The following is a 23,519-nucleotide window of genomic DNA, read 5'->3' on the forward strand; positions in this document are numbered from 1 at the left end:
TTTGTTGTTACTCTGAGTAACGTTTCCAAGACGTCCCAGGTTTTGGTCACAACCTTTGTAAAAATATCTATCTATTGTCCTCAGAGTTTATTCATATATGAACCATCGCACTAATAATGTTGAGTAAATTTCCCCAAGAAACTTGTCTTTAGTGTTCATAATGAGGTCTTTCACTGCCTCTTTTGCTAAAGATATTCTCTGGTTGACAAGGACTGCTGTTACTCCATAGAATAGACACGTTGTCCTCACCCTGAGGACAGAGGAGGATGCTATCTGACTTATATCATGTGTAAAGTGAAGAACTTGCACAAGCATGTTAAACCATGAAACCTGTCTCCTTCCCGTCTTGTCAATCCAACCAATCGAAACAGTGAACATAACTCCCAGTTGTGATATAATGGCGGTATACACCCACCTGCTCCTGCACGCAGTGTTGACAGTATGCCTGTGAACTGCTGGTACAATGAGTGTAATGTATTTCATGTAGCAGCACCTAATTTATTTCCCTCTATCTATTGGACATTTGTATCTGTTCTCTCTGTCTTGTATAAAGTTGTTCTCCCCTGCTCTGGACTAGATGCAATAAACACTAAAGAAGCATGATCTTGTTTTATGTTGTTTTCATGGTTGTTGGGTAGGAACGTAACACACACGAGGTTCATTGAAGGTGTAGCCCCCTGCAGGTGCATGAGTATCGATCTATACAATTGGGATACAATGACGTGTCAACCAAATCTGCGAGCCTGACCACCGATACCGTTAGTTGTCTCTTATGACAAGCTTGGGTTGCCTCGTATGCCGTCAGAATGCAACCCCAAAGAGCCACTTGCAGTGCCTCAGATAACTAGTCCACTGACTAGTCCAGGTGGTGCCTGCAATGATGTGTAATGTTCCTTGACAACACATGGCATTCAACGCCAGGAAGGTGAAGATTTTGTGACTTTGTGTTCAATATAATTGTTTGATATTATCATATGTGATTGATATTATTGTTTGTGTGAGATATTATTGTTTGTGTTTAATGATATTTTTGGTCCAAAGGGGAGTCCTACACTTCACTTAACTGCTGTCTCACATCCGTCAAACAGATAAGGAACACTAACAGCAACTGATGCAAGCTCATATTCGAACGTTTAATGTGAAAATACTTTCAAATACCATAATGGCAAGACATCTAGGCAATAAATCCTTATATACCAGGAAGTGACATATCTGAGGGTGAGTGAGTGAGTTTGGATTTACGCCGCTTTTAGCCAAATTCCAGCAACATCACAGCGGGGGACACCAAAAATTGGTTTCACACATTGTACCCATGTCGGGGAACTCAAACTCGGGTCTTCCCAGTGAGTGAGCGAGCTGGGTTTTAAGCCGCTTGTAGCAATATTCCAGCAATATCACTGCGGGGGACATCAGAAATGGGCTTCACACATTGTACCCATGTGTGTCTTCAGCGTGACGAGCGAACGCTTTAACCACTAGGCTACCACATCGCCTCTATCTGAGTGTGAATCTGACAAAAACATGAACAGAAAAAAACAAACATCCGCTGCCGATCAGTTATTTCTGACAAACATGTTTCTCATGCTTTTCTGTCACACATATGATTTGTGTTTACATACCGGCATACCTGTCATAGTGTCGCTGAACCCTTAATATTTTTCTGAGAAACAGTCTAGAAAATGTTAAAACTGTGGTGACTATGACTAGGAACTTTGACTATTAATTCATGGGACACATAATCAGCTGCTGTTAGTTTAATATCATAAACACATTTCTTGATCTCAAACATTACGTCAGTCAATCTTTTGATGTAAAATGTCACAATTAATCGTCATGAAGTTATGGATGATATCATCTTTGATTATTTACGACAATGTGCCCACATCATTGTTATAGGCCTCTAAGCAAACAATGAAACAATGGAATAATTGGTATAATACTCAGCAGTGAAAACATTATAACAGTTTCATCTACATCTTAAAAGTACGAGAAACTGTACCTCACTGAGAAAGTGTAATCCCATAACATGTGTTACATTTGATAACTTTGATAATAGCATCCAGTAAACATGAAATTTCAACCTATTTCATTTTCAATAAACATTTTTTTTATCTGCAATACACATTAACACAATTATACTGGTGAACAGAATCATCAAGTCTTGACACATGACAAACCCATAAAGAATTACTGTAAATGTTTTTAGATATGCATTGAGAAATATATAATAATAGAGTTATTATGCCTTGCTAGAATTTAGGTAGAGGAGGCAATTCTTGTGTTAACAATGGATTTACAAACTTGGTAATTTGTTTATCGGCTCAACATTTGAGATAACAATCAACTGGAGGCTCTAAAGCCTGTGAAGTAAGCTGAAATCCACGTTGACTCCGGTCTATATTGACCCAGAGCTAAATACCCTCAAAGACATCGAGCCATGGTTTAAGCCATATTTGTGGTCGGTCAGAGTAATGGCCGTTTTAGACCCATTATTACAATAATGACAAGAAGAATATGTTACTCAAAAGCCTGGACTTACATACAGTGACAAGGTACTGCAAAGTGAAAATCAACCAAGAAAGGGGACCTTGTCACAACTCTGATGTCATAGGGCCCAAGGACTGCCCTTAGCCTCAAACACAAGTATTGTCTTTACTCAACACTCTCATGTACTCAGCATTATTTCTCTCACATGTACAGAATCACAGCCACTGATGTATTGTAATAAGTCTTTGTTCCTCGTCTTCATTCATGGAATGAGCTATATAGTCTCTAATCTGAGCAGTTGAATCACAAGTTTGATTTGGGCTGACGAATCACAGGCTTGTTTACAAAATCTCTCCACCAATCAGGTCGCTGCAGCACCTCTTCTCCCTGCATCATGGCGCCATATAGGTTCTTGTAAATCTGAAGAGAGAAGCATGCCAGAAGTGTTTCATACACACTAGAATTGGTCTGTCCAAATATACTAGCCACATAAAGAAACTGTGCACGCAGAAAATTCCTTCAGAATTGGAATACAACACAGAGAAGATGAAATTACGTAGACACTTTAGAAGCTGAAGTATCGGACCACAACAAAATGTCAAAAGAACATGAACAATATTCGTAACGGTGACGTCAGAAGTTCTAAATTGAGTACGGCGTCACATGACGAAGTCACAAAGTCAATAACGGGTATGACCACCATGTGCGTGAAGCACAGCAGTGCATTGACAACGCATAGAGGCTATACCAAATGAGCATTGAAGGCATGGGGAATGATCTTAGACGTGGTCACTGCCACCTGGAACCTGTGTCTGAGATGAGTCACCGGAATCCATCGGTCCTGTCTTGGCGTCGTTACGTCAGAGATGCCCAGAACGTGGGTGGTTGGCGACGTCATTCGTGTTTCCATAACGTCTGGGCAATGCAGATTTCGTGTTACGTTGGCATTGGAAATGTGCTGCCACCTGTTGTTGGCTTATTCCTGCTCGAACCATTCCAATGGCTTCTTGACGTTGAGCAGATGTTAATCTTGGCATGATGTGCATGTGACTTATGAATTTGTGAACGTTTGAATGACCAAAGATCAAGCTTTTGACAGTGACAGCAATTTCTGAGTTTCACATGTTGTGTGCAGCTGCGCGGGCTGCGCGAGCAGAAACATTGCAAGTCCATAGGCCACCATCAATGACGTCACGTTGCTGGCACGTGCATGAGCGTTTGATTGTCTCCAATACTTGCTATGTTTACACTTGTATTTATGTACAAAGACGCTGTGTGCCTACATCAATATTTTCTGTGTGCACAGTTTCTTCATGTGGCCAGTATACCAGCAGATAGATAACTCTACTCAGTACTTCATGGGTTGGACCTCACTCAGCCCTCATCCAACATGAGGTAACCAAGGAAACAAGCCACGGCCTGATTCCAGTGGGGGTTATACAACAGCACTACATTGACGCAAGTGGCAATTTCAGCAGTTGTGTAACTGTCAATGAAAGGTTCAACAGGTAGGTCGGGCTATCGTGTAAACTCATCTGTCAATCTGATTGTCTTACAGGTTTATTTCACACATGTAACCTGATGCTCAAATGGGTTATCTGGGATACTGTGTAACTCACCTGTCCATCTGATGCTCCGATCGGTGAGTTGAGGATGAAGTCAGTTGGCGCCATCACATCGACAAGAGCGACAGCGTCGTACTTCAGCTCCTGACACAGACGGAGGATGGCCTCCCTCACAACACGTGGAGGACTGCTACCTGTGATGTAGCCACCTACAAATGCATGGATAGTATGTAAGTATACTTTTACGCTGCTTCTAGCAATATTCCAGAAACATCATGGCAGCATACACCAGAAATGGGCTTCACACATTGTACCCAGTCAGAGTATAACTGAGCACCATTGGTCATATGTTTTGTATAGAGGGAAGTCAAAATTTCAGAATCTTTTATTGGTGTTTATACAACGTGACATGTGATCCACATTCCTTTGTCTGGACATATCTGTCGTGTAAAAGCTTCAAGGTTATCTTCTATATTTCCCTGCCTATTAATACCAGATATATCTGTCGTGTAGAAGCTTCAAGGTTATCTTCTATATTTCCCTGCCTATTAATACCAGTCATAAACAGTATTCTGGGGTCCATGAGGTTTGTTTGTATTATATGAGGAAACAATGTGGTCAGGCATTTCTCAACCCTTCAGGGACGGTGGGGTAGCCTAGTAGTTAAAGCGTCTGCTTGTCATGCTGAAGACCCAGGTTCGATTCCCCACATGGGGTCCCCCGCTGTGATATTGCTGGAATATCGCTTAAAGCGGCGTAAATCCATACTCACTTCCTTCACTTCTACCCTGGTAAAAAGTGGTCAGATGTTTCTCAATACTCCACCCCTCTGAGCTGTATATTACATACCCTGGTACAAAGTGGTCAGATGTTTCTCAATACTCCACCCTTCTGAGCTGTATATTACGTACCCTGGTACAAAGTGGTCAGGTGTTTCTCAATACTCCACCCCTCTGAGCTGTATATTACATACCCTGGTACAAAGTGGTCAGATGTTTCTCAATACTCCACCCCTCTGAGCTGTATATTACATACCCTGGTACAAAGTGGTCAGATGTTTCTCAATACTCCACCCTTCTGAGCTGTATATTACGTACCCTGGTACAAAGTGGTCAGGTGTTTCTCAATACTCCACCCCTCTGAGCTGTATATTACATACCCTGGTACAAAGTGGTCAGATGTTTCTCAATACTCCACCCCTCTGAGCTGTATAGTACATACCCTGGTACAAAGTGGTCAGGTGTTTCTCAATGCTCCACCCCTCTGAGCTGTATATTACGTACCCTGGTACAAAGTGGTCAGGTGTTTCTCAATGCTCCACCCCTCTGAGCTGTATATTACATACCCTGGTACAAAGTGGTCAGATGTTTCTCAACCCTCCACCCCTCTGAGCTGTATATTATGTACCCTGGTACAAAGTGGTCAGATGTTTCTCAATACTCCACCCCTCTGAGCTGTATATTATGTACCCTGGTACAAAGTGGTCAGATGTTTCTCAATACTCCACCCCTCTGAGCTGTATATTATGTACCCTGGTACAAAGTGGTCAGGTGTTTCTCAATACTCCACCCCTCTGAGCTGTATAGTACATACCCTGGTACAAAGTGGTCAGATGTTTCTCAATACTCCACCCCTCTGAGCTGTATAGTACATACCCTGGTACAAAGTGGTCAGATGTTTCTCAATACTCCAACCTTCTGAGCTGTATAGTACATACCCTAGTACAAAGTGGTCAGGTGTTTCTCAATACTCCACCCCTCTGAGCTGTATAGTACATACCCTGGTACAAAGTGGTCAGATGTTTCTCAATACTCCACCCTTCTGAGCTGTATATTACGTACCCTGGTACAAAGTGGTCAGGTGTTTCTCAATACTCCACCCCTCTGAGCTGTATAGTACATACCCTGGTACAAAGTGGTCAGATGTTTCTCAATACCTCACCCTTCTGAGCTGTATAGTACATACCCTGGTACAAAGTGGTCAGGTGTTTTTCAATGCTCCACAGGCCAAACAGGGAGCACAGGCGGGTCAGCACAGGCTTCAGGCTGGCAGGTGTTTCCTCTCCATTGTTTTCCTCCAGCAGCTTCACAAATCGGTCCAAGACATTCAGCTACAAACAAAAGACCCTCATGTCAGTGACAGCAACTTCCAGATGTTTCCTCTACAAGGGCTGCTGTACCAGTTTGTTCAACACTATTAGTCACATGGTGTTTCCAAAGGGTGTATGGGACTGTAAGACCCTTGTAAATTCCATATTTCCTTTGCTGCAAGTGTAAGACCCTTGTAAATACAGAATTTTACAAAGGTCTTACAGTCCTGTACAACCTTTGAAAACACCATGTGATGAATTTATTACCCTTAAGATTTCTTTATTTAGCTTATCTTTAAAAAACAACATTCAATCTTTGGCAGAATGAGATGCAAAACCTTTCGCCATGACTTTTCCTGAACGGTCATAAAGGGAGATAACTCAGGATGGTTTAGTTTATGATAAAAATTATCAAATATGTAATTTTTTGAGTAAAATTGATATTTTATACTTATCCTGACTCATGCTCTTTTGCTTGTCCCCTTCCTCTTGCAAACATAGTGGAACACTTGTATCTCCTTAATTGAAGCTCCCTTCAATGTAAAATCACTAATTGGTACTCACCCACGAGTTACCTCCCCTGCCGTAAGCGCGGGAACAGGTGTCGCCATCCTCTGGCCTCATGCTTCACTCTCTCCTGATTTTGCGAGCCCAACACTTGAATTTACAGGGAAATCCAAAGTGTGATGTGGGGAGGATGGGAGGGCTAACCTCATGAGTCAGGATAAGTATAAAATATCAATTTTACTCAAAAAATTACATATTTTTCCTTATCCTGACTCATGCTCTTTTGCTTGTAGAATCCACCGGAGAGGTGGTGGGTAAACAGAATACTTTGGATTATAATTAGTGATTTAAGTAAGTGATATTGTAATAACCCCTCTTGGGAACTTCATAAGGCATTGAGACTTAGGATATTTCCTTTATAATAAGCCATAGATATATACACTATAAGTGGGGTATTACCTTACTAATATACTGATATATCAATATATATATAAACTGCTACTCTATCGTAGCTGTACACTGAATATAACTCAGTATGAGCTTAAGGTTGAATAACCTAAGCTAAATATATACATAGCCCTAGAACTCCATGGAGTTATAAGCTAATGAATATATGTATCATATATATAATAATCTCGTGGGGGTGAATATTAACGCCCTCACGAGGGACTGTCAATTGCTGGCGAGGACCAAAGGACCGAAATGATGAATGCCAGAGGCGCCCTCGGTGGTGATATCTCTGAGATAGTGATTAGCAAACACCATGTTAGATTTCCAAAAGCATCCTTCCATAATTGTATTCAATGAACAGTTACCGTGAAGGGCAAGGGTGGATGCCAATGCCCTGATTTCATGGGGATTTGATGCTGTTGGAGGGTCCAGTCCTGCTGCCTTATAGGCGCGTAAAATGACAGTTCTTATCCATATAGATATGGTGGTACGAGAGACTTCTGTCTGATTTGTAGGCGATAGGGATGAACAATCTTCTGGCGATCTTAGCCTTGTTTTGGAACAGCCATAAATAGATTATGAGAGCTCGTACTGGGCATAGAGATAAGTCCAATGTATCTTGAGATCCGAGAATTGAGGATAGCGCAGGGATGTGAAATAACCTGTCTGGTTGACCTGGTAGTTGATTTTTGGCGATGAAATCCCATCTTAATCCCAAGTGCGCTGTCTTTTGATTGTCATCAAACTGTATCCTCTCATAATCTAGAGCATGAATTTCAGATATTCTGGCTGCCGTGGCTAGCGATAACAGGAAGACTGTTTTCTGTGAGAGAAATTCAAATGTTGTCGATTCCAATGGTTCATAATCCTCACTTGTGAGGTGTCGTAAAACTACATTCAGATCCCAAGCTGGGGCGTGGAACTTCCGCTTTTGGTCCTCCAATGCGGGCACGCATGTAGTAAGGCCAGTAACTCTGGTGTTCTTGTTAATTTAACACCCGTTCTCATAGAAATCACAGAACTAAAGCTGCAAGATATGTTGACAATGTCGAGCCTTTTAAATGTTTGTTTTGCCGTAAGTAACACAAATAGTCTGCCACTTGAGGATGCGTGGCATCTCTCACTGTAAAACCCTTGTTTGCTGCATAATTTTGAAACTTTGCCACTTGTCATCGTACAAGCCACGCAGCGTTGAGTATCGTAAAGGCAAAGCGTGACGCTTTTGCCGCCCTGGTAGAATATCCTCTCTTGTTTAAACACATTTTAATACAGTCCATGCATGAAGTTTGAATACTTCTGGGTTTCTGTGCACCTGTTTGGTGTGAGGATGTATTAACAGGTTTTGCGGCGCTTGGGTAGTTCTAGTGCCGGTTGACCCGATATCTTGTATTAGAGGAAACCACGTTCTGGCCGGCCAATAGAGAGCGACCAAAGTGAGTTGTAGGCTCTGCGTTTGGTTGATTTTCTGTAATACTAGAGGTATTATTGCTGGAAGTGAAACGCGACGCGCATTGAGGCCTTCCCATGATATGCTTAGAGCGTCTGTTGCCCATGCTTGTGGGTCTGGCACTGGTGACACGAATGTCGGTAGTTGATTGTTGAACCTTGTGGCGAATAGATCTACTAGCGGCTCCTATTTGCTTGGTTATCTGTGCAAATATCTCTGTACTGAGCATCCATTCTGTCGTGACGGTAGATGTGGCGAGAGAGTGCGTCTGCTAGTATATTCCTGGCTCGGGGAATGTGGCATGCTTTGACATGTAGATTTAGATCTTGGATTAATTCGAACAGTTGAAAGGTTAAATTCAAAAGGTTCGGCGATCTCGTTGAGCCTTGTCTGTTCACATAAAGCGCCACTGTCGAGTTGTCGGTATGTATCATCAGGCGCATTCTGTAGAATGTTGCTCCAATGTCTTATGGCGTTGATTACAGCTTTCATCTTTAATGCGTTTATGTGGAGTTTGCTTTCTAGCTGAGTCCATAACCCTGATGCCGTCGGTTGGAGAGATGAGCTCCCCAACCTTGGGCGGCAGCGTCTACATATAGATGGGTTTTGAATTCCTGCTCTGCTAAACAAATCCCTTCGCAGACATTCGATTTCTTTGTCCACCATAATAGATGAGGTCTGAGATGTTTGGTAGACTGAATGGTTGTAGGTCGTCGAGATGTGTATTGGCGAAGACCTGTAATGGGCGTAACTGTAATCTGCCTATGACTGTCAAGTCTTGGGCTGATGTTAGAAGACCTAGTAAGCTCTGCCATTGTCGAAGTGGTAGCGCAGAAAGTAGAGCTGGTGGAATGATCTGTTGGATCTTGAGCCAACGGTCTTCTGAAATACGACTATACGGTTGAGATTGGTGATAAATCAGTTCCTAGGAATTGCAGATCTTCGCGATGGTACTAGGTCCGACTTGTGTAAGTTTACTAACCATCCCAGCTGTGTTAGTAGCTTTATGATGTAGTTTAACTGTAGTTTGAGATGCTGTGGATCTTGATCTACTTGTATCCCGTCGTCGAGGAAGAGCACTCGCATTAGCCCTTGGACCGATGTAGATAGGTAACTGTCGGTTTCGTTATTATCGTGAATAACCATGGGGCTGATGCTATTCGAATGGGGAGTACTTTCCACTGGTAATGTAACCCGTCTAGCGTAAACCGAAGGTATTTCCTGGATTCGGGATGTATCGGGATGTGCAGGTAAGCATCTTGTAGATCTATACTGCCCATGTATTCCATGGGGCGAATCATCTGCCGTAGCTGCGGTAGATGTATCATAGTGAACCTGGGTGGTCTGCTTAAGTAAGTCTTGTTGAAGAAGCTCATGTTGTAAATGAGTCTGTATTTCTCCTTGGAGTTCTTCTTGGGTACTAGGAAAACTGGGGAGTAGAAACCTGGTTCGATGTTTCCTTGCTCTATTACTTCTATGGCCTGCTTGGTTAGGAGTAATGTAACCGCCTCTCTTAACTTTAGTAGTTGTTGTGCCTGTACCTCGAACTTGTGAGGGTTGACTGTTAGTGGAGGCTTGGCCTGTAGTGGGATACGAAATCCGCGTTGAAGAATGTTGGAGACATAGGTGTCTTGCAGTATTCCCCAGTTTTCCCAGTGTAGTTGAAGACGTCCACCCACTTGTGGCGGTTGTACTGGAGCGGCTGGGGGTGGAAGACTCAGTCGTTCGAACCTGTCTTTCAGCGTTTATAGTTCGCGGGAACCTCTGGGTGTCCTGCCTCGTCCTGACCCTCCTCTATAGTTGCCATATGGGCCACGAAAAGAATCTCTTCCCTGGAACTGGCAATCTTCCTGTCTCTAGCTCTTTGTAGGCCCGTGAATTTAGATCTCCTGAGTATCTTTGTGAAGTCTGTCGAATGACACTGGCTAGCGTGTCCATCGATTTAATCATCAGGACTTCTCTAGAATCCTTGGTGACTTCTTTGGAGACTCTGTCTATTCCTCCGTCAAATATGGATGGGGAAGACCACGGGGCTGTATATAGTGGAGCTGTAAAGTTCTCACCCCAGTTGCAGGAAGCTAGGAGGCCTTGACGACGAGCTAAGGTCAGTGCTGCTGAGACAGACGTCAGATGATCTGTTAAAAACTGCTGGTCCTTCTTTTGCATCAGTAGGGCCGAGTAAATCATTCTGTCATCTTCAGAGGTCGTGTTCCGAAATCTGGAGATAAGTGTCTCATTGATTGTTCTAGATCTATTTAGACCAAAGAACATCGCGCTTCGTCATGGTTTCTATCTGAACCAATTTCCGATCATCAATCTTGTAGTACTTGTTCTTGGCATCGGAGATCAGCTTATAGTTCTCATCGATGTCTTGCGCTTTGAAGAAGGGGTCCATATTATGCGTGGAGAACTTCTTGGAGCTGAAATTTGGCAGATGTGGCGTCTGAACCTTTGTGGCTTTGTTAAATGCTGTATCTAGGTTCTGAGGTACGCCATGCTAACGGGTCGATTGGGGTAGTGTAATAGCATCTCGCGTCATCTTCTTTCATCAGATAAGTCTGCGCCTTATTGCCACTCTTGGAAGGTGATGAGAGATCTAGATTATTGACCATCCAATATCTTATCTCTGCATCTGAGAAAATAATTCCTCCATCATCTTCCATTCCATCATCATAGATAAGAGGTTGTTGCTCTTCTGATGTAGGGCTATGTGGCTCTATCTCTATATCGTTTGACGCTTGTGGAGATCTAGTTGTGGACTTATGTGCAGATCTGTGAGGTGATCGACGTGGTGATCGGCGAGGTGATCGTCTTGGTGATCTATATCGATAGGTTGATCTTCTTGGCGACCTATGAGGGGACTGATGGTAGCTTCGCGAAGCTCTTGTGTAGTCCCTTGATGATCTTTTAGATGAAGACGATCTGGGTTCAGGTGTCCTTCGCGAGCGCCAGCCAGCGAAGCTTCGCTTAAGGCGTCCGGTCCTGGGGAGCGATGATATGACCTTCAAGAAGGCTTGCGTGTGGTCTGATGATCAGATTCCGTATCTGAGTATGACGCCGAAGAAGGTGATGATTTTTCCCGCCTTCGCGAAGGCCTTCGCGAAGGCTGTACATCTGGGTCCTTCGCCGTCGAGGTGGTCTGTGACTTCCTTCGCCGAAGGCTGCATTGTCGTGGCTGCTCACGTTGACAGATTGTGCCCTTGGGGTGCTGTCTCACGTTGGAGCCTTCGCTGGCGGCTTCGGACCCTGGGATGGCTGCTTCTCCAGTCTATAGTGGCCTTCCATCATAATCATGATCTGTTTCATAAGATCGTTAGGGATGATCTGCGGCGTAGTAGATGGTGCCCTCTCTGCTGTGCTAGCGGTGGGGCCCTCAGCGATCTCGTCTGACATCAGTGTAGAGGCATCAGGCTGCATGGTGATCTCTGCTGGCGTCACTGTCGCTGTCACTGGTAAGCTTCTTGTGGCGTATGTCGGGTATGATGATAGGCTGGTCATCGTAGAGGCCCAATTCTGCTGCTGGAAGCGATCTCGGCTGAGAAAGTTCTCGATGACTTCGTAGATTTCCCTTTGGAGGAAGACGCTGCCCTGGGGAAGTGCGAAGTCTGCGTTGAGAAGAGCGTTGAGGCCCTCTTGGACTTTGTCTGCGATGACTGGATGTCTGGAGAGGCGATTCGCTTTTTTAGAGGTGACGGACTGCATCCCACGTCCCTCTTCGATGGGGTCTCAAGCAGAACACCAGGCGGGAGGGGATCGCTCGACAGCAGTTGACTGGATGGGCAATCCGACGTAGCGGCCATGTCTACACCTAGTTTGCGTGACCTATCTGCAACACGTCTCAAGACGCAAAGATGGTATTTATCAAAGGCAGAATTGGTTAAATTTATGCAGTAACTGCAAGCGTGAATCAAGCGCACAAGGCGAGTACAACTAGGGCATACCACATGCGGATCCAAGCGGAAAAGCGTAATGTACAAATAGTACAGTTTTTCATCAATGTAAACCTAGCTGAACAATCACGAACTCACGTGAATAAACAGCAGAAATACGATTAATTATTAATGCAAATAACTGAAGGATACTAGCTATACCTTTATAGTAAACTATAAAAGGTAACTAACTAAGAAAAACCAAAGGATATAGTGTGTAAGGAGACACAGGCGCTCTCACATCCTGCTCACTGGGCGAAGAAGGAGAGAGTGAAGCATGAGGCCAGAGGGTGGCGACACCTGTTCCCGCGCTTACGGCAGGGGAGGTAACTCGTGGGTGAGTACCAATTAGTGATTTTACATTGAAGGGAGCTTCAATTAAGGAGATACAAGTGTTCCACTATGTTCGCAAGAGGAAGGGGACAAGCAAAAGAGCATGAGTCAGGATAAGGAAAAATTTGAGGTTTTGTTAAACGACAAGTGAAATACAGAAACATTTATATTGACAAAAAACAAATACAAAATTATGGTAACAATTTTATTACTCTGTTTATACTCATAATTGTGTACACCAGCTCTAAACTTTCGAACCGATCAGTCGTTTGGCAGCCACATTCCATCTAAGGTCGAGGTCATTTGTACAACCAGCGTATTGTGGCACATGAGAGAGTTGATGGGGTGTGCGGTTCGTACACCATGGTAAATCCGCCTACATGGTTTTGTATGCCTTGGCTATTGCCCAATCAGAATTTATACAAACCTGTAGAGGTTATGAATTCTTTGAAGAAAGTCCTCCTTGGGGTACTTATAAGCATTAAAATGTCCATTTTGAAACCTACGACAGTTGTAACTATATTTCAATAAAAATATTTACAAAACGAAAAAACACGTTCTGCGTTATGAGACCACCCCTACAGGGCCCCAGCGGGGCCCCCTACCGGCAAGAGCAGGTAACTCTAGCCGACAACCTCGCACCTCACTTTTCATGCTGAACGGATCAGACAGAATGAGGGGAGGCGGGTGGCCGTACCCCAAGGAGGACTTTCTTCAAAGAATTCATAACCTCTACAGGTTTGTATAATTCTTTTTCAGAAGAAGTCCTCCTTGGGGTACTTATAAGCATAAAACAGACTCCCAAAGATCAGAAAACCGGGAGTGGCATTCTGTCTGACACACTGGTCGAGCGCAGTAACGCGTAGTACAGCCGTATGAAAATAGAAATCACACTTACCCAGTCACGTGTCCGCCAATGTCAATCAAGGCGGGGGGCGTGACTAAGGCGAGGACCCTGGGAGGTCAAAGCTTAGTGCCCATTGGTCAATCGGTACACACCCCCAAGATAAAAACTACACCTCCCATCCTGATTGGTGGAAGTGAGTAAAACTAGGGACTTCGCCAAAACAAACTACTGTCCATAGCACACGCTAGCCAAGCGGGAAAAATGGAAAATAGAAGCCAAAGGCACCGATACCAAAAGAACGGAAATAAAAACCGCCACCACATACCTTCACCAGTGCAAAATAGGGAAGAATATACCCGACACCAGTATAAAACAATGAGTAAATCAGCCACAAGGCTTACTCGGCCTGAGGCGTGCTACTCTGTCCACTGTGGAGAATCGTCTGGCCAAACCGAGCACAGCTCGCGAATGTTTGTCCAGCTGATAATGGCGAATGAGCGTGCTTTCGGTCGGCTCCAAATAGCCGCAGAGCATATCTCCTCAATGGGCAGAGCAGCCGCATACGCTTTGGGCGTGGCAACTGCTGCTCGAACCGAATGAGCCTTTAAACCCTCTGGAAGTCATACCCTTGTGTATGTAACCCATACATATTGACCACGATCCACCTCGATATGGTCTGTGTGGTAACTGGGTGACCTACTTTACGCCCGTAACAGCAGAATAACTGCTTATCTTCACGGATTGACTGTGTTCTCTTGACATCGTCTTAAGTGTCTTACGCACATCCAACACATGTACTCTAAACTGCGCTACCAGACGAAGCAGGAAGCGTAAAGGCAGGTAAATCAATAGGGCGGTGACATGAAGCGGCTTTATCGATTTTGGCGGTAGGAATCAGGTAGTTTAATACTTACCCTAAAACGGTAGAGTCGCCGTCCACGCCTCCTGGTCCACCCCAGCTTCCTCTGCAGGGCCGGTCGGCAGAGGTATGCTGAGTGGACTGAAACCTTTTAGGTGTTGAGCGGCGTTACGGTATTGTTCCTCAAAGGAGCGATAGACCGACTTCAACACCTGGTTGTTAGAAGTAAAGGAGGAAACAACTAGGTGTTTGACGCCGACCCTGGTTGTTAAGTAAAGGAGGCTGACCTGACTGAAGAAACCGGCACTGGCGTGGCTATGGCCAGATGACCCTCCCAGGGCGACTGAGGCATAAATACACTCGTCTACCACCGGGGTCAGTAAAGCCCCCTCTCCCATCAGGTAGCGCCCGGTTCAGCTCCGGAAGATCGGCGTGACCGGCCTCCTGAGAGGAGAGGGTTAATAACCTCACTGATCAGTGACGGTAAAAATCGCAAGTGGGCCTCGGCGACCGACACGAACAAGCGCCTCCCGGGAGACGAAACTCCGCGGGGTCGGGTCGTCTGGCGGCTGACGACCACCCTGCGGCAAAAAGGGCATAATCGTTCCCTTACTTGCCGCAGGGACGGACCAAGCGAAGGAACCTTCCCCGGCGTCTCATGCCCCGTCGTCATCCATGGCTTCCTCCTCCGCCTCCCGACAGCGAACTCGGTATCCAGAGTCGCCCGAGCACGGAAGTCGGTTCCACAGACAAAGATAGGGGAGCCATAAGAGCCAAGGCGCCTGGCCCGACCGACCCTAGGCTCGAGGTTGAGCCAGGGTGCCGAGGACCCAGGGAAGAGCCTGCGAGACAGGATTCCCGAAGGAACGTAAGGCCCGAGTCGACCCGGTAGCACCGGCATTTCGGGGAAACCCCCGCTTGTGAGTTGGTAGCAAAGCGGTACGAGACCGGTATCAACACGCTAGTACTCTGCGCTGAGCGGAGCGAAGCTCGGGCCAGCCACAGGCGCACCAGCAGAGGGGTCACCAGAGCCAAGGCTCAAGGTAACGACCCCTCCGGGTAGAACCGTCCCCGGACCGGAGCCGAGGCAGGGGAACCCCGACAGGCGACCTCGGAGCACCGCCAACTCGAGCGGAAGCCGATCTCCTCACGGAGACCCGGACATCGGCGTCGAGATCAGCGGCGAACCCGAAGTCATCTGTTGCTGCAATATGGATGTTAAATCATTAATACATCACGGGTGCAGATTCTGATTGAGTTGTGGAAGTGGAGGGATAGGGAAGAAGGTTTAACCGCCGTCTTGGCCCGCTTACCCCCACCCCACTAGAAGAAGAAGAACTCTTCTTACTTTTAGCCACTTTAGATGGTGGGTCCTGTGCCCATAAGTCCCCCCCCGCCTGCAGCAGATTTGTATAAAACAAAAGTCTGCGGAGCGACGCCGTCGTCTTTGGTGAAAATCTGGCAGTTCTCACACGATTGATCATCATGATGTTCAACAGCCAAACAAAGCGTAGGCACACATCGTCGCGAATCCTGAGGTGGCAACATTGCGCATGCATGCCGCCGCGGGTGAAACTGTAACAAACAGAACCATTTATCATGGAAACTGATGTACAGTCTAAAAACACACATATATGCAACACCGTAAAATATAATACGCCGCGGGCGATAAACCCTATGTGAAAAGCTAAGGCAGGTTTACCCTTTAACATATCATGAACAAGGGTGAAAATGCAAGCTTCCTGCGCTTAACATATATAGCGTAAATGTTATATGAAAAACTTACCCCAACTCACCTTTTGCTGAAAGTGTAAGCGTTAGGCAAGCCTACCATAGTAATAATAAGAAATTACCCTCCCCTAGCGATGTAACTTAAAAAAAGTTACAACCGTGGGACAGAAGGAAGCCAAACCGACCGCCATCTTGCCTGCCGCATGGCTGGAAAATGGAGCCTGTCCGACTAAGTTACAACAATCATGAATGAAAAAATCAACCTACAATTCCACTAAAGCCCGTGCGAGAGAAAAGAGGAACCATACATACATTAGTTGATTCTGTACCACTCATTTTGATTTCTTTTCACAATGAACTACACGCACGTCTGTCTTCTGAGACGACAGCATGAAAAGTGAGGTGCGAGGTTGTCGGCTAGAGTTACCTGCTCTTGCCGGTAGGGGGCCCCGCTGGGGCCCTGTAGGGGTGGTCTCATAACGCAGAACGTGTTTTTTCGTTTTGTAAATATTTTTATTGAAATATAGTTACAACTGTCGTAGGTTTCAAAATGGACATTTTAATGCTTATAAGTACCCCAAGGAGGACTTCTTCTGAAAAAGAATCAACAAATTTATCTTAAGGGTAATAAACCCTGTATACACCAGTGCCACACAATGTCTCCAGTATCTCACCTCTATATATGCCAGTGTCAGACAATGTCTAATATCTCCCTTCTATATACGCCAGTGCCAGACAATGTCTAATATCTCACCTCTATATATGCCAGTGTCAGACAATGTCTAATATCTCCCTTCTATATACGCCAGTGCCAGACAATGTCTAATATCTCACCTCTATATATGCCAGTGCCAGACAATGTCTAATATCTCACCTCTATATACGCCAGTGCCAGACAATGTCTAATATCTCACCTCTATATACGCCAGTGCCAGACAATGTCTAATATCTCACCTCTATATATGCCAGTGCCAGACAATGTCTAATATCTCACCTCTATATATGCCAGTGCCAGACAATGTCTAATATCTCACCTCTATATACGCCAGTGCCAGACAATGTCTAATATCTCACCTCTATATATGCCAGTGCCAGACTGCGGCAGTAGTATGCCTGACTGTCATTCCTGGCTGTGAAGGAGTCCTTGCCTGCTGCAGACTGCTGCCTGAGTCTGGCCGTGCTGTCCTTCATCAAGTAGCACACCAGCCACTGGTAGGCCGCCAGAGGCACTGAACAAACAGGGAGCCATGTGTTGGTAGTTAAGGTTTTCAGGTTTGTTGTCTAATACCACACTTAGCAATATTCCAACAAAATGATGTCAACTTGTAAATCATCTAGTCTGGATCAGACATTCCATTTTGAGCCATGATCTACACTGTCAGGGAGATGTCATGTTATGTCATGTGAAGTCACATTATCAACCAACCCCTAGCACTGCATCCTTGTACAATAAGCAGAGGCTGTTGGAGACATCAGATTATACAACTATCACTATGCAAATGATATTGTACAACTATCACAGATTATACAACTATCACTATGCAAATAATATTGTACAACTATCACAGATTATACAACTATCACTATGCAAATAATATTGTACAACTATCACAGATTATACAACTATCACAAAGCAAATAACATAGTACAACTATCACAGATTATATAGCTATCACTATGCAAATAATATTGTACAACTATCACAGATTATATAACTATCACTATGCAAATAACACTGTACAACTATCACAGATTATACAATTGTCAATATAAAATGATCACAGATGGTACAACTATCACGGCGGAATATACTAATGGACTCACCTTGAGGATTTATACAGTCTTCCACGGAGGCACTTGTGAACCTAGATGAGAGAATCTTGTCCAGGTCAGCCAGGAAGTCCAGACTGTTTAACGGCGTGGAGATGCCCTGACCTGTCAGGTAACCAAACCATACTTCTTATCACACAAACAACAAACAACACGTAATGAACCAAATAACCATGGTCAATGGATGAGTCATCCATGTCACAAAGAACCAAACCCCCTGTATCTATGATCTACATACTATAATGGGGCATTTAAATTCATGACCATTCTTAGAGTACACTTTTCGTCTTTTGAACTGCTATCTCATCCACAAGACACTGAACTAGGCCTACCTTTCCTCTGTGCGGCCATCTCATACATGCCGAGAAGATAGTTGCTGGTCTGTTGCAAGATGACATTGTTGTCACCTTCATAGGTCATGTTGGGGTCATGGTCGTTTCGGATGTCACCCAATCGGTTCACTACAACAAGCATGGACTAATGTAGAGGGTGGGATTTCCTAAAGACTGAATATACATGCACTGATGCCAGTGAAATTACTAACCTTAAATCCTCAACTCTGGAAATATATCAGTACGCTTGAAGTAAAAGTGATTTTGGATGGACCGCGCTTGCGCGGGAGGGGAGATCACGTCACTTCCGTTGCCTGTACACTCGTCGATACACGAGGTGGCCGTTCTATAGAATGGCGAATCAACGACTGTCTGATCTCTTTAAGCGGAGCTTGAGGTAATATGCATTAGACCTATGGTAAGGTAAGTTAAAAATTATGTCTCTTTAGCAGGTAAATTGGCAAAATTTGTTGTAGTTTTCAAAACTGAGATTTCTAAAAATTTGCATTTTAATTTTTCCACTAAGCTAAAGTAGCTACCTTTGAAGTATCCGTGACCACCGCAAGCTTCCCCGGCACTCTTGTATGGAGTCTCTGGCCAACCAGCCAGCCAGCGGTTTACTGGCACAGGAGATGGCATGGATCTCCCGACCTAGCTCGGCCTACAACACAACCACACGCCACGTGAGTTGATAAATTTAGTGTCCCCAGGCTCGGGTTCCAACACAAATGTAAGTTTATATGCGAGAGCAATCACAACACGACCGAACACTCGGGTGGCAGGTACGAGACAAGTTTATTACAGGAAACGTTCTATGGGCATGCGCAGACTAAGGGAGATAACTCGTTACACGCTATACGTGTTAGTTCATATTCAAATACACAACACTCCTCCCCACTATTCTTAATCCTCGTAGTGTTGATAGAACTGCTGCTCAATTGAGATTGATTAACACATTTACAGTCTATAACTCGAGCTATGGTGCAGGTGAAGTGTTAACTTATTTACACATTTACACGAACTGAGGAACAATGTCAGTCAATCATATGGGTCTACAAATCCAACTTGTTCGGCGCTCGCCGGATTCATACGGGATTTCTGCGAGGTACTGACGACACTGGTTCCGGAAGACGGTCTGGAATCGGTCGCCCTTCCAGATCACACTCAACAGGAGCAGGATTATCACTGGGATTTCATAGTCGGGAATATTTATGAACTGTTATTCAGAAGAAAATGGCAGGGAAATTTTGTATAGAAAATTTTGACGATTCAAGTGATGATTGGCCAGCGTACTGTGAGAGATTAGAACAGTACTTCATCTTTAGTGAAATTGCGCCAGACAAGAGAGTTGCTGCACGGTTGAGTTTGGTAGGAGGGAAGACTTATAGCTTGTTGCGAGATTTGACTGCACCGGCTAAACCTAAATATTCCCCGACTATGAAATCCCAGTCTCTAATGCCTGTCTTCCCGAGCACGTGGTATGCGCACACGCGAAAAAAAAATGGCGGACGGCTGAATTCAAACTTCATGAAATATTTACAAAATTACCACCCAGTGCCAGTTTTGTGCTCCAACGTAGTTAAAAGCTAGCTTCTATATCGGTAGTGTCCATCCTCGTCGCCACTTTAGTGTCCCCAGGTTCGGGTTCCAACACAAATGTAAGTTTATATGCAAGAGCTATCACAACACGACCGAACACTCGGGTGGCAGGTACGAGACAAGTTTATTACAGGAAACGTTCTATGGGCATGCGTAGACTCGGGGAGATAACTAAGGGTTTTGTAACCCTCCTTGGATCAGTCCATGTACACAAATAGATACTGCCAATGAATTATTCAACTATCAGGTCAACCATTCTACTGGACCACTTTCAGAGATCCTACCTGTTTCTCGCTCTTATCACCGGCCATCAGTCCGATCCTCAACATGACGTAGTCCATGAAGAACGTGGTGGAGAAGTTCTCCATGGCGTACATAGCTGCAATGTAGGGGATGAGTCTCCATTGCTGCAACACGACATCACCATGGATACAACAACTGTCTGTACAAGCTCGATCTTATCCATACGACAAAATGGGGGGAAATTACATCTTTACTGTAGTAAGGATACAGACTTTGATTAAATGTGGACATGCTATATTGAGATCTTCCACCACCCTCAATCTTTTGGTTGCTTGATGCTTAACAGAGCACTCCACGCTCAGTTATTATATTACACAATCAACTGTATGTTTCTGTCTGTTGTTTAACGCCGCACTCAGCAGTATTTTGGCTATATGGCGGTGGTCTGTTGATATTCAGTTCTGGACCAGACAATCCACTGATCAACCACATGAGCATCAACCTATGCAATTGGCATAAGATGACATGTGTCAACAAAGGCTATTGCTTCTCGCATGGGTTGTTAAAGATCAGTTTTAACCTGGATGTTCATGGGTACACAGTCAACTGAGTCTGACTACATCCATTAAGACTCCTAGTACAACAGGATCCTGTGTCCCCTATGTTAACCCCGGCTGCCCGACAACACACTCCTACCTGAAGCTGGTACTCTAGAACAGGGATCTCCCTGTCTGACGGTCCAAACTGTCGGCGCACGGCAGAGTAGCGTACAGCTATGGGTAGGGCCAGCTTCATATTGCAGGTGCACATCCCCGTGATGCCAACTCTCCCACCAGACAGGGCACCAAGGGAGGCGCCAAACCTCTTGCTGGGATCCTGTAACCGTGGCAAACGATGGTGGAATTAGCCCACAACTTAACAATATTAAAAGTAATAGTAATTAATTTGATAACATAAGGCAGTAATAGATCTTCATTTTATCTCAATACAATATTTATGATGTGCTTTTCTTCAATTTTTTCTTTTCTTGACATGACATTTTGCAGTTCCGTGATGGATAAACAGCCAACAGCTGATGTAGAGGTCAAGGCCACTGACAAAGGATATACTTGCATGATAGTTTGGGAGCCATTTTGTTTATGAAGGAATGGGGATAGAGGACTTGTGGACAATTCACATGTACTGCTGTCAACATACCTTGTATGGTGTAATGTAGCGGCCCTCGGGTGTAACATCCCCGAACTTGTCCAACAGGTTTTCACGAGGGATGCGGTAATTGTTGAAAGATACAAATCTGAAAAGTTGAAATGTAGGATTTACCATATCTGAGAATATATTTACTTACCAAAGTACAGATTAATGCTGTCGGAACAAGGAGATACTGACATAGTGCCTTAAAGATCAACACTGTCAGATCAACGTCTACCTGATTGTGTAACAAATGGATCTATGCTGTTCCTGGGTCAGGTATTTGATTGCAGACCAGGAAAGGAAATTATTGGTTGAAGCAGACTATCTGCACACTCACCCATTGTCGATGCCGTTGAGGCCAATCTTCTCTCCCATGTCTCCAACCAGCACCCCGGGGTAGGCCAGCAGTGTCCTTGGATCACGGACAGGAACGGCAAACGTGTGGAGTCCGTGACAAGAGCCATCTGGTGTGTACAACTGAGCGTACAGTATCGCGTGGGTGGCGGACTTGCCAAGGTTCCCCACCCAGATCTTGGTCGCCTCCACATCAGGAGTGTTCAATACAAACTCCTGAAATCATCATTTCATCAATATCAGCGGTAAAAACCTTCCAGGTTCCATGCTGAGGAAACTCATTTTAACAGCCACATTTCTGACCTGATAAACAATACACTAAAAGGTCGTTCTGACCTCAGCCACATTGTTGAATTACTAGAACTGTTATCAAATCTCTAATAAAGTAGAAAGTTTTATACAAGCAGTTACATTGCTATGAAGTATCATAGACCGACATTTCAAACAAACCCTTATTCAGTCATATAATGCTTCCTGAAAATTGTTCGCAAACCAGCTACAGGTACCTTGGTGGAAGGGTCGTAGGTCGCAGTGGTCCTCATAGCCTTCGTGTTGCTGCCATGACTCAACTCAGTCAGAGCAAAGCAGCCAAAATTCTGGAAGGAATTACAAACCTCACTTAGGCCAGACCAATTTTATAATAATAATTATATTTCCCCGCTCAAAAAATAAATCCTAATGTTTTTATTGGCCAAAAATGTAAACTTACAAGAAATTTTGTTTAGATTGTTTTTTGCCCCATATATGCTTCATAAATTGCCAAAGTAAAATACTTTTCGTATTTAAAAGGAATATTACTTTGACTGGTGAATTTTTATTTATTTTTTTTCCCTCCTGCCTTTAGGTTTTCTGTGGACTGAAATCCGTAAAACAAGAAATAAAATTGGTGTGGCCTAACGGAAACAAAACGCATCACTTAAGGTTGACAAATAAAGCATACCAAAACAAGTGAGAAAGTGTAAACCCAAATACAACATATGTTACATTTGACCACTTTAAAGGCAATGTGTATTTACAGTATACGTCAAACGAACTGTAACATTTCATAGCTGACCCCATGTGTATCTTCCCAACATATTGTGTCAGTGAGTGAGTTGGGTTGCCACTTTTAGCAATATTCCAGCAATATCATGGCAGTGACACCAGAAATGGACTTTACACATTGTACCCATGTGGGGAATCGAACCCGGGTCTTAAGCGTGATTAGCCAATGCTTTAACCACTAGGCTACCCCACCACCCCTATTGCCTCAGTTCAAGTAATGGCAGGTTCACAAACTCAAGCAGAGAGTTGGGTTCAGTTGTCCTCCATGAGTTCTACCATCCTTTGGACCGCCTCCGTGGTGTAGTGGTTAGAGCATCCGCCTGTAGAGCGGAAGGTCGCGGGTTCGATCCCCAACCGCTTCATACCAAAAGATGTTAAAATATGGTACTTGTTGGTCCCTGCCTGGCGCTCGGCATTAATGAGTACAACAAGGACTGGTCAGCTCGGAGTCAGTATAATGTGTCTGAGTGGGGTATTCATGCTTCACTGCGGCATGGTATCTCAGTGGGCTAGCACTATAAAACCAGCTTCAGTCTGGGCTAGTACAAGCAGCCGCACATACACATACACACGCATGCACGTCGTCATATGAGCGAAATATTCTCAAGCACGACGATAAACCCAATTTCACCTCACCTCTACCATCCTTTTGTCTTTAGCTGACTACAAACAGACACACTAC

The 23,519-nt window shown here is 44.5% G+C and overlaps 1 protein-coding gene across 1 annotated transcript in view; it reads right to left on the reverse strand.

Annotated features, from left to right (window-relative positions):
- Positions 1–1,739: 1,739 nt before the first annotated feature.
- LOC124263279 (peroxisomal acyl-coenzyme A oxidase 3-like) overlaps positions 1,740–23,519 on the reverse strand; it is a 30,909-nt gene continuing 9,129 nt past the window's right edge. Inside the window, 13 exon segments of the mRNA XM_046697869.1 lie at positions 1,740–2,907; positions 4,107–4,261; positions 6,018–6,162; positions 17,319–17,473; positions 18,069–18,179; positions 18,407–18,535; positions 18,946–18,976; positions 18,978–19,067; positions 20,290–20,412; positions 20,945–21,124; positions 21,446–21,542; positions 21,777–22,009; positions 22,300–22,389. Coding sequence (XP_046553825.1) covers positions 2,791–2,907; positions 4,107–4,261; positions 6,018–6,162; positions 17,319–17,473; positions 18,069–18,179; positions 18,407–18,535; positions 18,946–18,976; positions 18,978–19,067; positions 20,290–20,412; positions 20,945–21,124; positions 21,446–21,542; positions 21,777–22,009; positions 22,300–22,389 — 1,656 coding nt within the window. The 3' untranslated portion in view covers positions 1,740–2,790.

This window comes from Haliotis rubra, unplaced genomic scaffold (assembly GCF_003918875.1).
Source record: "Haliotis rubra isolate DU_JTF1 unplaced genomic scaffold, ASM391887v1 Scf877, whole genome shotgun sequence".
Taxonomy (NCBI): Eukaryota; Metazoa; Mollusca; class Gastropoda; order Lepetellida; family Haliotidae; genus Haliotis; species Haliotis rubra.